General features: G+C 43.4%; 1 protein-coding gene across 3 annotated transcripts in view; it reads right to left on the bottom strand.

Annotated features, from left to right (window-relative positions):
- The window catches only part of NALCN (sodium leak channel, non-selective), a 283,090-nt gene that overhangs the window by 105,013 nt on the left and 163,701 nt on the right, over positions 1-14,376 (bottom strand). For all 3 annotated transcript variants that reach the window (XM_070471442.1, XM_070471443.1, XM_070471444.1), the window contains one exon: positions 4,730-4,804. In XM_070471442.1, coding sequence (XP_070327543.1) covers positions 4,730-4,804 — 75 coding nt within the window. The remainder of the gene's footprint in view (positions 1-4,729; positions 4,805-14,376) is intronic.

Raw genomic sequence — 14,376 nt, 5'->3', positions numbered from 1 at the left:
ATAACATAACATTTACTGTCTAAGCTGCTCTTTAAGGGTACAGTTCAGAAGTGTTAAGTACATTCACACTGTGTACCAAAGGTCTCTAGGATTTCTTCATCTTTGGAAACTAAAAACCCTGTAGCCACTGAACCACAAGAAGTCCTCTTTGTCCCCCTGAAACCACCGCTCTACTTTCTGCTTCTGTGAAGCCAGAAGACAGCGATCAGGGCTTAGCTGGGTGGACCCTCTGACCCCGACTTGTCCCCCTAAATCCTGAAGGACCTCAATACAGGAGGCAAGACACAGATGCACACAAAAGCCCCCAAATAAGAGATCCAACCCATCCATCCTAAAGGAGCTCAGTCCTGGGTGTTCACTGGAAGGACTGATGCTGAAGCAGAAACTCCAATACTTTGGCCACCTGATGCGAAGAACTGACCCATTGGAAAAGACCCTGATGCTGGGAAAGATTGGGGGCAGGAGGAGAAGGGGATGACAGAGGATGAGATGGTTGGATGGCATTACCAACTCAATGCACACGGGTTTGGGTGGGCTCCGGGAGTTGGTGATGGACAGGGAGGCCTGGTGTTCTGTGGTTCATGGGGTCGCAAAGAGTCGGACACGACTGAGTGACTGAACTGAACTGAAGACTACAGAGAAACATTAACTCAGAGCTCACATTTTAAATAGCACTAAGATTTCTGCTGTTTTTCTTAAAAGGATAATCAATAAGACAGAGAAGCTTCTTTACATGTCTACCCTCAACTATGTTTTGGACACGACGCCATCAAAGATCAAACAATATCAGCTGGGGAAACAGTTTTAATTTCAGAGCATTGGATTTAATCTAGACAGACTATCTATACTTCCTTTTTCAATGAGTCTTTCCCTGAGGCTTCTCTATGGGTTTTTTTTTTTTTTTCTCATAGTTTAATGAATTTTCTACTGCTTAAAAGAGAACACTTTATATATCTGTCTTGCACTGAATTTGCAAAAATCATTAAAGCTGCAAGAACTCTCTTCATTTTCAAAGTTTGCAAAACTCCACCTACGTTCTCCAGCGTTTTTGCTATATCACTGAGCACCAAGGTCATTGTCTCCTACGGCTTGCTCTTTAGAGGACAGTGGTAGGTCAAGGGGGTTTTTCAGCCTCTGTGCAAATTGATTTGACTCCTCAGCTGCCAAATTATACATTCTCAATCTCATTTCTAGTCAATTTTCTGATCTTATGTAAAAAAAAAATTATATATTTCTCTATTTCTATCTCCAGGTCCTGTAGTTGGTTTTGGGAATGCTAAAAAGAGAATCATGGTCTCTATTTAATTAGAAACAGGGTCACATAAATTATGGCAGCCAGGAAATGACTGCTCCAGTGATACTGCTGCTAGGAAAGCAATAGATAAATTTTATGCAGATGCATAACTGGCATGAGTTTTCAGAACATTATTTAGTGACAAAGGAAGTGCTATATGAGCAGCTCTAAAGGCCCAACATTGGTAATGTCACAGAGAAGGGTGGCCTGGGGGTGAGCATTTATATCAGAACCCATCAAAAGTCATCTCCAAGGAGCCTTTTTATTATTGCCCTCAGAATCCCATCTTAAAAAAAAAAAATTCTTCTATCAAAATGCCTTTATGAAGCAATAAATAATTCAATGTTGCTTTTTTTTCCTTGAAAAAGAGCATATAGGAAGAGGATTCTGAGCATTAGGATGCAGTGTTGCTGCCTAGCAAACTTCCAGCTAAAAGTATTTTAAAGTTCGCATTTTGGTTGGATAAATGCACAATTCCCTTTAGGTTTCCCGAGGTGTCAAGGAAAGCTGTTGGTCCCATGTTTGCCCTGAAGAGCCCCAGGGCTTAGCATCCCTGGCTGGAAACCACTGTCCTAAAGGGCAAGGAGGAGACTTCAGAAAATAAGAAGGAAAGGTAAGAACCATGTTTCTACTTAAGAAGAATCTGATTCCACCACAATGGATCCTGCGGACTGTTCTTGCTCCTCGGGGAGCTTCTCCCTGCAGGGGTGTCCTTGGCTAGAGGGCAGCCTGACTTAGGATTCAGTCACGCTTCTCTCCCTTTATCACAGGCTGGGATTCACAATCTGTGCTCTTTCCTTCAGTTTCACCTCTTGCATGCTTTCCTCGTTCACGTCTTCACTTCTTTCTTCTTTCCCATCCTGGTTTCTTCACTACACTGTCCAGCTTTCTACCCCTGTCTCCCAACCTGTCCACCCCTGGGGACATAATCTCTTACCCAAGCACAAGGACCAACTTTCTCTCTCGTAGCCCTGTTCAATATCTCACATTTAACTTCTCCATTTTAAAGGTGGCTCACACTGCTTCTATGACTCATGAAAAATGTCCATGAGTCAACATATATTTTAACACAATTGCTTTTACCACGATCATAACAAAATACAGTAACAGTCTCTAGCAGCTTTTCTAAACTGTTAATATGTTCCAAGCACATTATATCTGTGTCTAAGGAGGGTCACTGTTCCAGAAGGTTCCTGAGGCTCTCGGAGGAGCTCTGGACAGTGTCTGCCATCAGAGGAGTGAACGGTAAATGTCGCAGCTCTTACCTTCTGCCAAAGTCCCAACTCCAGTGCCTCTGATTAGATCATCTGCTTTTTGAGGGGAAACAAACAACTACTTTGTATATAGCTTTAATGATTGGATTGTTTAATTCACCTCCATTCCTCAGGAAACCATCCATCACACCAACAATTATTTCATGGCTATAATGATCACCGTGTCATCTAAACCATCATTGTTTGTCAACAAGTTATTAACAGTCCTATGAATGAGCCTCCAGCACACCATGACTCATGGTTGGCATTTATACAGCTTTATTGTGACTCAGTACAGTGTAGAGGTTGAGTCTGGGCTTTTGGTCCAAACAGCCCGGGTTCAAACCCTAACTCTGCCACTTATTAGCTGTGTGACCTCAGGCAACTTGCTTAACTTCTCTGTGCCTTAGTTTCCTCACCTATCAGGTGAAACCTATCAGATAATACCTGCATCACATGGTTGCTGCGAAATTTAACTAGGTGAAAATACAAAGTTCCTGGGGCTGAGCCAGTGCTCAACAACTGTGACCATAGCTCTCGTTGCTGTTGTTCAGTTGCTAAGCAGTGTACGACTCTTGGCAACACCATGGACTGTAACACACCAGGCCTCCTTGTCCCTCACTGTCTCCTGGAGTTTGTACCTCTACACTATACTGAGTTCGTGTTCATGTCCATGTAGCTACAGGAAGCTATATACAGACTAACTGGTGGAAAGGGTCAAAGATTGAAAAAAAAAAAAAGTTTAAGCTGAATAAAGATTGTGGACTATAGAGTGCTTTCTGGAGCTTGAAACATTAAGAAAATCCAATAGTTTTTCACATTTTCCCCATCCTCCTCTTTGGGAATAACAGATTAAAGTCATTTAAATCCTTAAATAAATACCAGATTTGTAAAGCAAGGATTAAAGTGGTTATACAGCAGTGCATATTTACTGGTTGTGTCTAATTATACCATTGGTCAATTCTGAACTTGCTGCTCACATATTTATTCTACAACTAGGAGCCAAGAGAATATCGGCATCAACAGCACAAAGAACTTCCCAACTCTCATTTGAAGAGCCAGTCACTGTTGCTACAAGTTGAAAAGATCTGGAAGAAAGGTTCACCACACTTGGACAACCATTTGCTTGTGTAGCCTCAGAACAGGAAAGGATTCAAATTCTTCCTTGATATGCTCACAGCAAGCATCTTTACATCAAATATGGGGTTTTTGTTGTTGCTGTTTTTTACGTGATTGACTGTCCTTGGTTAAGAGCATGGACTTTGGAGATAAACAGGAGTAAAAAGGTGAAATGCTTAAAGTGATTTTGAGGTTATAAATAACAACAAGACATTTAAATACATGATGTCTTTGTAAAAAATAGACAACTTGATCCAATTTGAAAATTATGAATGTGTGGGGCCCTTCGAAAGTTCCAGATGGGATATTCTTTATTAACATCCCAACTATTGCAGTGCCAAGGTGGGTGATCCAAGAATATTTATCCCCTGCTTCACAAATTCTGCTTCTCAAAGGGTCTCTTCTCTTTGACAAAGTCAAATATTCAAGCCAAGTATTTTCCATGGAACAAAAACTATGAGAATATTGATTCACATCTGTAATCTTTCAGCCATCAATAACAGAATCTTCACATATTTACATTGAGATTTTTTGGAAATGATTATCAATGCCATAACACCCAATCTGTTTTCATACACAGCTGGGCACACAGTTGATCAGTTATTCTATCCCATTTCTTATAACTACTTTGAGCACCAGGACTAAATTCTCTTTTAGTGTCTAGTGGTCAGGCAAATTTATGCTTAATAGTTTTATGATGATGATCGAAAGTATTACATATAGCTATGCCAAATGGCAAGCTGGCCCTGAGGCATTTCATTTCCAAACAACCTTCATTTAATGGCTGAAGGAGAATCTAAATTCAATTTACTATACCATGCCCATCTTAATTTTACTCAAAATAATGATGTTAAAATATCCCTAGGATAATTACAGAGCAATAAAAATTTCCTTTCTTGATATTAGAGAAGGTTAAACTTAAAAAAAATATTTGCCAACTCAGTGTGTTAATTTATTATAACGTTTGCTTTGAAGTTTGAACAGATTTAATATCACCTGTAAGCATATGTTTTGCCCTTATTTTCTCAATGCTGATTTAAAGAATCCCCCACACATCACTTACTTGTTTAAGCTTCTTTAGATCTTCATCAAGCTCCAAGTTGTCCAAAATAACAGCAACAAACAAACTCAGGAGGATCTATAAAATGTTCAAATAATAATGAAGAAAACCCACACACCATAAGGAACAAAATATTACCTATATGCTCTAGAATATCTACCTAAAGTATATGCTATATAGAATGCATTAAACGTGCAGTTGTGAGTCACTGAACAGGTATTTAAAGCTATTCATAACAAATACATCCAAGGAAATGCATCTGTTAACTGAAATAGACAATATACAATATTAATTTGCTTTATAAAGCTTATTTAAAATGAAAATTAAGAAAATTTTAAAATAATTCAACAATCTTACTCCAAAGACTATACCCAAAGAAAATGATCTGAAATATTGATGAAAATCTTTATCCACGAAAGTGCTTGAAAGAGTTATTCATAAAGATGGAATACTGGAAATAACACCTAACTGCAAGTAAATAGTTCAGTACAGATATAGAGATTCCTACTGTAAAATTATTGCAGCTACTACAAATGTCCATTGCGGTAGCTGTCTCCAAGATGGTGAGTTCCCGGTTCACAGTCCTGAGAGTCCGCTTGCATGTTGAATGTGGTTGGTCTGTGTAGTCAATGGATTACAGAAATGATCGTGCGTGACTTATGAGGCTAGGCGGTAAGGGGCATTGTGGCCCTCACCTTTCTCTCTTGGCTCACCCACTCTGCTGGAAGCCAGGTGCCAGCTCCTGAGGACACGCAAGTGGCCCTATGGAGAGGCCCCTGTGGCAACCAGCAGCTATGTGACCGACCCATCTCAGAAGCAGATCCCCCAGCCTGAGTAAAGCCTTCTGATGATTGTAGCCACAGCCAGAATCTTGACTGCAAACTCGTGGAACGCTCTGAGCTAGAAACACCCAGCTAAGCCTGTCCTAGATTCCTGATTTGTAGCAACCACATAAGCTAACAAACGTTTATGGTCTCAATCCCCTAAGTTGTTCATAATTTGTCATAGAGAAATAGATAACTAATACACTCATGAATTCCAACAGTATTGAAAACTGCTTACACCTAAGTATTTTATTCTTTTTGTTGCAATGGTGAATGGTATTGTTTCCTTAATTTCTCTTTCTGTTTTTTCATTGTTAGTGTATAGGATTATAATAGCCAGGACATGGAAGCAACCTAGATGCCCATCAGCAGACGAATGGATAAGGAAGCTGTGGTACATATACACTATGGAATATTACTCAGCCATTAAAAAGAATTCATTTGAATCAGTTCTAATGAGATGGATGAAACTGGAGCCCATTATACAGAGTGAAGTAAGCCAGAAAGATAAAGACCAATACAGTATACTAACGCATATATATGGAATTTAGAAAGATGGTAACGATAACCCTATATGTCAAAACAGAAAAAGAGACACAGATGTACAGAACAGAATTTTGGACTCTGTGGGAGAAGGCGAGGGTGGTTTGTTTCGAGAGAACAGCATTGAAACATGTATATTATCTAGGGTGAAACAGATCACCAGCCCAGGCTGGATGCATGAGACAAGCGCTCGGGTTTGGTGCACTGGGAAGACCCAGAGGAATCGGGTGGAGAGGGAGGTGGGAGGGGGGATTGGGATGGGGAATACATGTAAATTCATGGCTGATTCATGTCAATGTATGACAAAAACCACTACAATATTGTAAAGTAATTAGCCTCCAACTAATAAAAATAAATGGAAAAAAAAGAAAAGAAATTAGCAAAATAAAAAAAAAATTAGAAAACTGCTTACAATATTAAGTAAGTATATGTATGTTAGAAGTGTGGGCTTCCCTGGTCGCTCAGCTGGTTAAGAATCCGGCTGCAATGCAGGAGACCCTGGTTCAATTCCTGGGTCGAGAAGATCCCCTGGAGAAGGGATAGGCTGCCCACTATTCTTGGGCTTCCCTGGGGGCTCAGAGGGTTAAAGAATCTGCAAACAATGAAGGAGACCTGGGCTTGATCCCTGAGTTGGGAAGACCCCCTGGAGGAGAGCATGGCAACCCACTCCAGTCCTCTTGCCTGGAGAATCCCATGGACAGAGGAGCCTGGCAGGCTGCAGTCCATGGGGGTGCAGAGAGTCGGACACGACTGAGCGACTAAGCACAGCACAGCACACGGCAGAAATGCAAGTACGCACAAAAAGAAATACTGAGAAAGTGTTAAGAGAGCAGGTACTTTAGACATGCTGACGGTGTCTGCCTTTGTGAAAAGTAGATTCCCACCCCTTTTGTTAAATTTGCCAAGTTTAAAAAAAGGCACACGCTGCATTTGGAATGGGTAAATAAGGTAAAAGAAAGAAAACAACAAAAAAGTAGAATTTTAAAATATTTAAATTTCAATTCCCTTTTCAACTTTGAATTCTCTAAAGTCTCACATTCGTTTGGTAATCTTTTCATGCCTTATTTATATTCTTCCTTTTAATTTCCTTCTTAGCAAATTATCCCCATTTGTTAATACTAGACTGTTAAGCACAAAGGTAAGAAAATCTAGGCAATTTAGTCATGATTCTCAAGCACCAGAGAGATTGTTATGCAGAAGTTAATGCCTTTTCCAAGTTTACTGAGCACAGAACAAGGTGGGGAAAGCCTTCAACTACTATAAAATTTTGACAGAATGGTTGGCTGACGACAAGTGCTGGTACCTTTCCTTTTAAAAGTCATATCATTTGGGATCCGACCAGAACTTAAAGAGGACACAGAATGGTGTAGACCATAGATTTCATTTAGCTTTTAAAACTTTGAAGTATAGGTGACTGATAACGATGTGCTAATTTCTGCTTTACAGCAAAGTGATTCAGTTAAACGCGTGTATTAATATATATGGGTACTGTGCTTAATCACTCAATCACATCGACTCTTTGAGACCCCATGGACTGTAGCCCGCCAGGCTCCTTTGTCCATGGGATTTCCCAGGCAAGAATACTGGGCTGGGTTGCCTTTTCCTTCTCCAGGGGATCTTCCCAACCCAGGGATCAAACTTGTGTCTCCTGTGTTTCCTAGACTTCAGGCAGATTCTTTACCCACTGAACCATATATATCATTCTGCTTTTATGGTTTATTACAGGATATTGAATATAATTCCCTGTGATACAGTAACAATAACAGGACCCAGTTTTTTTTTTTTTTTTAATCCATTCTATATTTAACAGCTTGTATCTACTAACCTGAAACTCCCACTCCAGCCCTCCGCTACCTCCCTCTCCCTTGAAAACCACATCTGTTCTCTATTAGACCATAGTTGTTTTTTTTTTTTAATTGATGTCACCACGTCCACCACATCATGACTATCTGGGCCCAGATATATTCAGGCTTATTCTAAACCACATTGTGCTATACAGGACATTTCACAGTTCACGCCAAGTCTAGGCCTCTTCCTGTGACCTTGAGGCTGACCTTGATGTTATCACCAAAGCGCTCTCAGAGGAGAAGTTTCCCTTCTCCTCTTCCTCGCCCAGATCCGGAAAGGCCACATGGAGGGCTTGGTTGTGAGTCTGAGCTGTCTCACACCACTTCTGTCTCTCCTGGGCACTAGAGCAGGCCCTGCTCTGTGTCCTAACCTAATAAATTTTCTCCCCAGTGAAATGGCAAACACAAATCTAAAAAGAAAAAAAAAATTTCCCTGATTGAAAAAGGGAAAGCCACAGTTCCCCCTCCCATTTCTCAGAGCATTTCCTCCGGAAAACTTGTGCTTATAAATTCTTCTCTGCCCCTTTGAGACCCATATAAATCTTTTTAAAAGTTAAATAAGTCGCATCGTTTTACAGTGCAGGAATAGGGTTCCCTCTCCCCTTCTTCAAGGGAAGGTGGGAATATAACCTTGCCATCTGGATCCACGTAGCAAAACTACCTATTTATCATGGAGATATGAAGAGTTTGATTTTCCTTTGGAGAAAGGCAATTCGCTATCACAGAGGGCCACCCCCAGTTGCCAGGTGAATTTAGGGGGAGTTGTATTTAACAGATGGCGCCATCAAGTCTTCTTGCTTGAGGACTGGTTGCTTTTGTCCTGAGAGCACGGATGTCTGTCCTTGCCATTGTTTTGGCAGACTGCATGTGATGCCCATCGCAGTCTGGTTTATGGCTTATTCAACAATAAAACTGTTGCTTTCCTGTCTACCTTGGCAGAGGTTTTCTGGGATGTCAGAAAATTTTATTTTTAATTATTTCCCCAACACCAGACAGATGGCAGGCTACTTCACCACACTGAGGTCATGCTACTCGATTAAACTGGACTCCGTGTCAGACAGTGCCTTCAGGCCAGTCGCCCAGTCGTGTCCAACTCTCTGCGACCCCAGACAGTGCCCGGTCAGGAACATAAATGCAATATCGTGCTCACTGCTATGAAATTCACAATTGAATTAAGCAGACGTGGGCTGGCAGTCTGGTGGAAAAGAGCACTGTGGTTGGAGACCTTGATTGGCAAATAGGCTCTGCCAGCCACGAGCTATGCAGCCTTCCGTGAGTTTCATTGCTCTCATTTGTATGATATAACGGCTATAATAATAGCTCAACAAGTTGCAGCTATATTGTTGTTTCATTTAATCCTCCCCCAAGAACCCTGGTGTATGGTATGTTGTTGTTGTTTAGCTAAGCAGTTGTGCCCAACTTTTTTGCGACCCTATGGACTGTAGCCCACCAGATTCCTCTGTCCATGGGTTTCTCCAGGCAAGAATACTGGAGTGGGTTGCCATGTCCTTCTGGAGGGGATCTTCCCAACCCAGGGATCGAACCCACATCTCCTGCACTGCAGGCAGATTCTTTATCACTGAGCCACTGGGGTGTGGTATAACCTATGTTAAAATACACAGACATAAACTTAGATATACAAAACTAAAACAGTTTTCTTGATATTTTTACAGATCAATTAAATTTGTATTTAACTGAACTGAATTGAGTCTTTAAGCCTTCCATTTGTGTTGATGGCTGAAAACTGAATCTTGCTACATGAATCCAATTTAGTCCTTTATAACTCAGTTACATTTGAATAAAGGTCCCTTTTCTTTGTGGTTCAGTCACTAAGTCATTTCCAACTCTTTGCGACCCCATGGACTGCAGCACGCCAGGCTTCCCTGTCCTTCACCATCCCCCAGAGTTTGCTCAGATTCACGTCCATTGAGTTGGTGATGCCATCGAACCTCATCCTCTGTTGCTTCCTTCTCCTTTGGCCTTCAATCTTTATTTGTAGGGTTGGTTTGATGTCAAAGATGTGATTGTCACTGGCATCTGGTTTACTGTGGTCATGTGACTGATCCTCTGTCCCCCATGAGAGGACAGTCAGGATGCTTATTTTGGAGACTCTGGGCTATCTTTCTGCTGAACTGCTCAGGACCTCAGTTCCGGGGGCCCTGCATCTAGTGGCCCCAGGCTCTCCTTGGCTTGTGGCAGCATCACTCCACTCTCTGTCTTCACATGTCTCTCCTCTTTCTCTCTGTGTCTTATCCTCATCCGTCTCCTACAAAGTCAAAGTGTTAGTTGCTCAGTTGTGTCTGACTCTTTATGACTCTATGGACTGTAGCCCACCAGGCTCCTCTGTCCATGGAATTCTTCAGGCAAGAGCGCTGGAGTGGGTAGCCATGCCCTTCTCCAGGGGATCTTCCCGACCCAGGCTTCTCTGGCGACTCAGACGGTCAAGAATCCGCCTGCAATGCAGGAGACCTGGGTTCAATCTCTTATAGTCATCTGAATTTAGGGATTATCCAGATAATCCAGGATAATCACATCTCAAAATCCTTAATTTAATTGCATCTGAAAGGGCCTCCAAATAAGGTCACATTCACAGGCTTGGGAGTTAGAACATGGATATATCTTTTGAAGGTCCCCATACAACCCCTAAGTGGCTCAGACAGTAAAGAATCTGCCTGCAATGTGGGAGATGCAGATTCAACCCCTGTGTTGGGAAAACCCCCGGGAAAAGAGAATGGCTACGTACTGCAGTATTCTTAGGGCTTTCCTGGAGGCTCAGACTGCAAAGAATCTGCTGCAGTGTGAGAGACCCAGGTTCAATCCTTGGGTTGGGAACATCCCTTGGAGAAGGGAATGGCTTACTCACTCCAGTATTCTTGCCTGCAGAATTCCATGGACAGAGAAGCCTGGTGGGCTACAGTCTGTGGGTTCGCCAAGAGCTGGACACGACTGAGTGACTGACAGTTTCACTTTCTATAAACCCTGCTACTGTCAAGTTCATTTCTGGCTCGGGTCGTTGTTTCCACACACAGGCTGTCAAGTCTCAGGGAAGTTTGGAAGTGCTGCCATTCCATCTGGGGGCTCAGGAAGACTGAATTTTTTGGGGGGTCTCTCAGGCTCTCTATCTAGACCTCTCAGACAGCTACCCAGCTCTGTGCCGGCGGCCCTGTATCCACGTGCGGCCCCTAGCAAGGCTACCTCCCCGTCAAGTTCAGACAAGGAGTGGTTACAAGAAAGCCTTGGATGTCAACACCCCCAGGTGGTGGCAATGCTGCTGGTGCCCTGGGTGTGGCACCTTACCATCAAAGCACTTCACTCCCGGCCTCTCTCTAGACCCTTCTGCCTCCATGTTTCATCCCAGAGAACATTACTATGTATTCTCAGGAAGCAGGGGTGTGAAGGGAAATGGGGGCTTGGGGAGACACACAAGTGTGAAGACTGACAACCGGCCAGAAACCGAACGCCATCAGAATCTTCCAGCTCCAGTCCTGTGCCAGCCGAGCCACTTTGATTTCTGAGAGCTGATCCAGGCAGATGGGTCTGGGGGTGGGGGGCTCTTCTGAAGGCAGCTCACGTAAGATTGTGAGGGGTTGGTAGAGAGTCTGGCACGGTGCTGCCAAGATGCCAAGGAGAAAGGGGATGCTGTCAGGAAGAGAAAGGCTTTCCAGGCGGCATGGGCAAAGACGGGGCCTTGGGGGTGTGGGGCTAGGTGGGGGTGGTGGGCAGGAGAGCCCGGCCCGGGCATCGCTGCCTGGAGGGGGCTGGGCGAGACTGAGAGGTTGGCTGAGGGGCTGGGCAGGGTGCCTGAAGGTCACCAGGGGAGGTTGGGAGGGGTGACAGGGAGGCTGTAATAATCAGGAGGGGTGACATTCTTCTCTCCTCTGTTAAAATTTCCCTTGCAGAAGTTCTCTCTGTCTTTTTAAAAAATGCATGCAATGCAGTTATTTTAAACTGGATCACTGAAGAGTAACTAGACAGTGTTAAGTGCAGTTTGACAAACGTTATTAAATATGTAACGTTTTGTTACTTTATTTTAAAAAAATGGTAGAGATGATACCTCTTTTTCAGAGGAAAGAGAAAATAAGGCTACCCCGAGGGCAGAGGGACAGAGAGAAAGCCCGGGGATTCCAGCCATAAAGTGTGCTTTAAACTGTCATGAAGTAAACCTTTAAACATTAAACTGACTCAGTGGACGTGAATTTGAGCTAACTCGGGGAGACAGGAGGGCAGAGGGGCCTGGCGGGCTACAGTCCACAGGGTCGCAAAGAGTTGGCCACAACTGAGTGGCTGAACATCGTTCATTTAACGTCTTTGAATGTTCAGGCTTTCCTGCTTAGTTAACACGACGACGTGATGGCAAAACAGAAACCATATTTAAAAATGTGTGTGGAACTCAAGCTTCCCCGTGAAGCTCTGCTTGGACAGACACTTATAGATCCTCGTTGCCGTCTCCTGACGGGAGGGCGTGGGGCTAAGGTGACAACTGGGCCCTGGCGGTCTGGCTTGGACTGGCTCTCTGGAGTGGAACTAGAAGACGCAAGAGAGGCTCCGTCTGCAGCTGAGCGCGAGGAGGTGAGAATTACTTTGTAGTTCTTTTCTCAGACTCTAAGAAGGTGGCAATAACCACTGCGATAAAGAAACAGAAGTGAAGGGAGGCGGCAGCTTGGTTCTCATGGTATTTAGTTTACATTGTCAGGGAGACATCTTTTTCCTGCAAACGCAGGGCTGTGCAGGCGTGGACTGAGGATGCAGGCTGACTCGGGGGTCGGCCATTGCTCTTTCCCCCAGGGTTAATCAGAGTTGGGGACGGAGCCAAATTCTGAAAGCGAGAACCTTTCCTCAACCCTCTCAGCGCTGCTTTTTGTGGTGGTTTGTTCTGTTTTCATAGAAAGCTGAGGTAAGGCTCGTTAATCATCTGAGTGCACTACACTGACATCTGACTCTTACTTTTAGCCAACGTCTATCTACAGTGCCACCTGCGTGGTGACGAAAGGCTTTCCATAACCATTAAATGGGACGTCCTGGGTGGCTCAGTGGTAAAGAACTCCCCTTCCAATGCAGGAGACAGAAGAGAAAAGAGATGCACGTTAGATCCTGGGACAGGCAGATCCCCTGGAGAAGGGCACGGCAACCCACTCCAGTCTTCTTGCCTGGAGCATCCCATGGACACAGGAACCCGGCGGGCTACAGTCCATGGGGTCACAAAGAGTCAGACATGACTAAAGCGACTTAGCACACAACCATTAAATGAGATTCACAGGTTTATGTTCAATGCTACTGATACAATAAAGAATTTTTAGAGGCATTTGTCACACTGAATTACAAGAGCACCATCATTTGCAGTGAAACCCTTTTCCCTTTTTGCTTTGCCAGTTCTAAACTACACAACCTGTTGTGTGCGTTATGTGTTTTTTATAACTTATAATATTTAAATTTATAATGGGGCATGGAAATCTAAATCACTATTTTTTCTTCAAGATGCAATTTCAGGGGGGAATAAAGGCTCATGATACATCCCTTTATTTCCTCTTGAGCTTTGTTAAATAAAGCGCACACACATACTCTCAACACAGTGGTATTCAGTATGTACAGTGCTTTAAAACAAGAAATTCAAATTCACATCTATATTTTCATGCATTGGCTACTCACTATTTGTAACAGGTCTGTAATATCACATTATATTAATAAGCAACACATGTATTTGTCCTGCCATGGAATATATAATGACTGTATTAGTAATACATCCACTTCCTTATTTTATGATCAATACTGATACATTATGAATCACTGATCTGAATGAAAAAGTAGAGAATAACTATTTGTCCAGGTATCTAATTCTTTACTTTTTCTCAGATTTTCTCAGATTATAACACCTATGCTTAAGGTATTTTTAGCAATGACCATGCATTCAGTGTGGGAGATGACACAAATCAGATCTCGGCAACCCTGGCAAGTCTCCTTCCTAGAATTTATGAACGATGTAGCCACCTCTAGGTGGGGCACTGACCCTCCAGCTCAGCGGGCTTCCAAAGAACGGGTCCCGTCCCCATGTGGCAGCAGGTGTTCCATTACTGTGATTCCTTGAAAGTGAAGTGAAAGTCGCTCAGTTGTGTCTGACTCTTTGCGACCCCATGGACTATACAGTCCATGGAATTCTCCAGGCCAGAATACTGGAGTGGGTAGCTGTTCCCTTCTCCATGGGATCTTCCCAACGCAGGGATTGAACCCAGCTCTCCCGCGTTGCGAGCGGATTCTTCACCAGCTCAGCCACCAGGGAAGCCCAACAATACTGGAGCGGGTAGCCTATCCCTTCTCCAGCGGATCTTCCCGACCCAGGAATCGAACCCGGGTCTCCTGCACTGCAGGCGGATTCTTTACCAACTGAGCTATCAGGGAAGCCCGTAGGGGCTCTCTTCTATAACCCCTCTCAATACTGAAA

This window comes from Odocoileus virginianus, chromosome 8 (genome assembly GCF_023699985.2).
Source record: "Odocoileus virginianus isolate 20LAN1187 ecotype Illinois chromosome 8, Ovbor_1.2, whole genome shotgun sequence".
Lineage (NCBI taxonomy): Eukaryota > Metazoa > Chordata > Mammalia > Artiodactyla > Cervidae > Odocoileus > Odocoileus virginianus.
The sequence above is the reverse complement of the archived record's forward strand: the minus strand, read 5'-3'. Positions and strand labels throughout refer to the sequence as shown.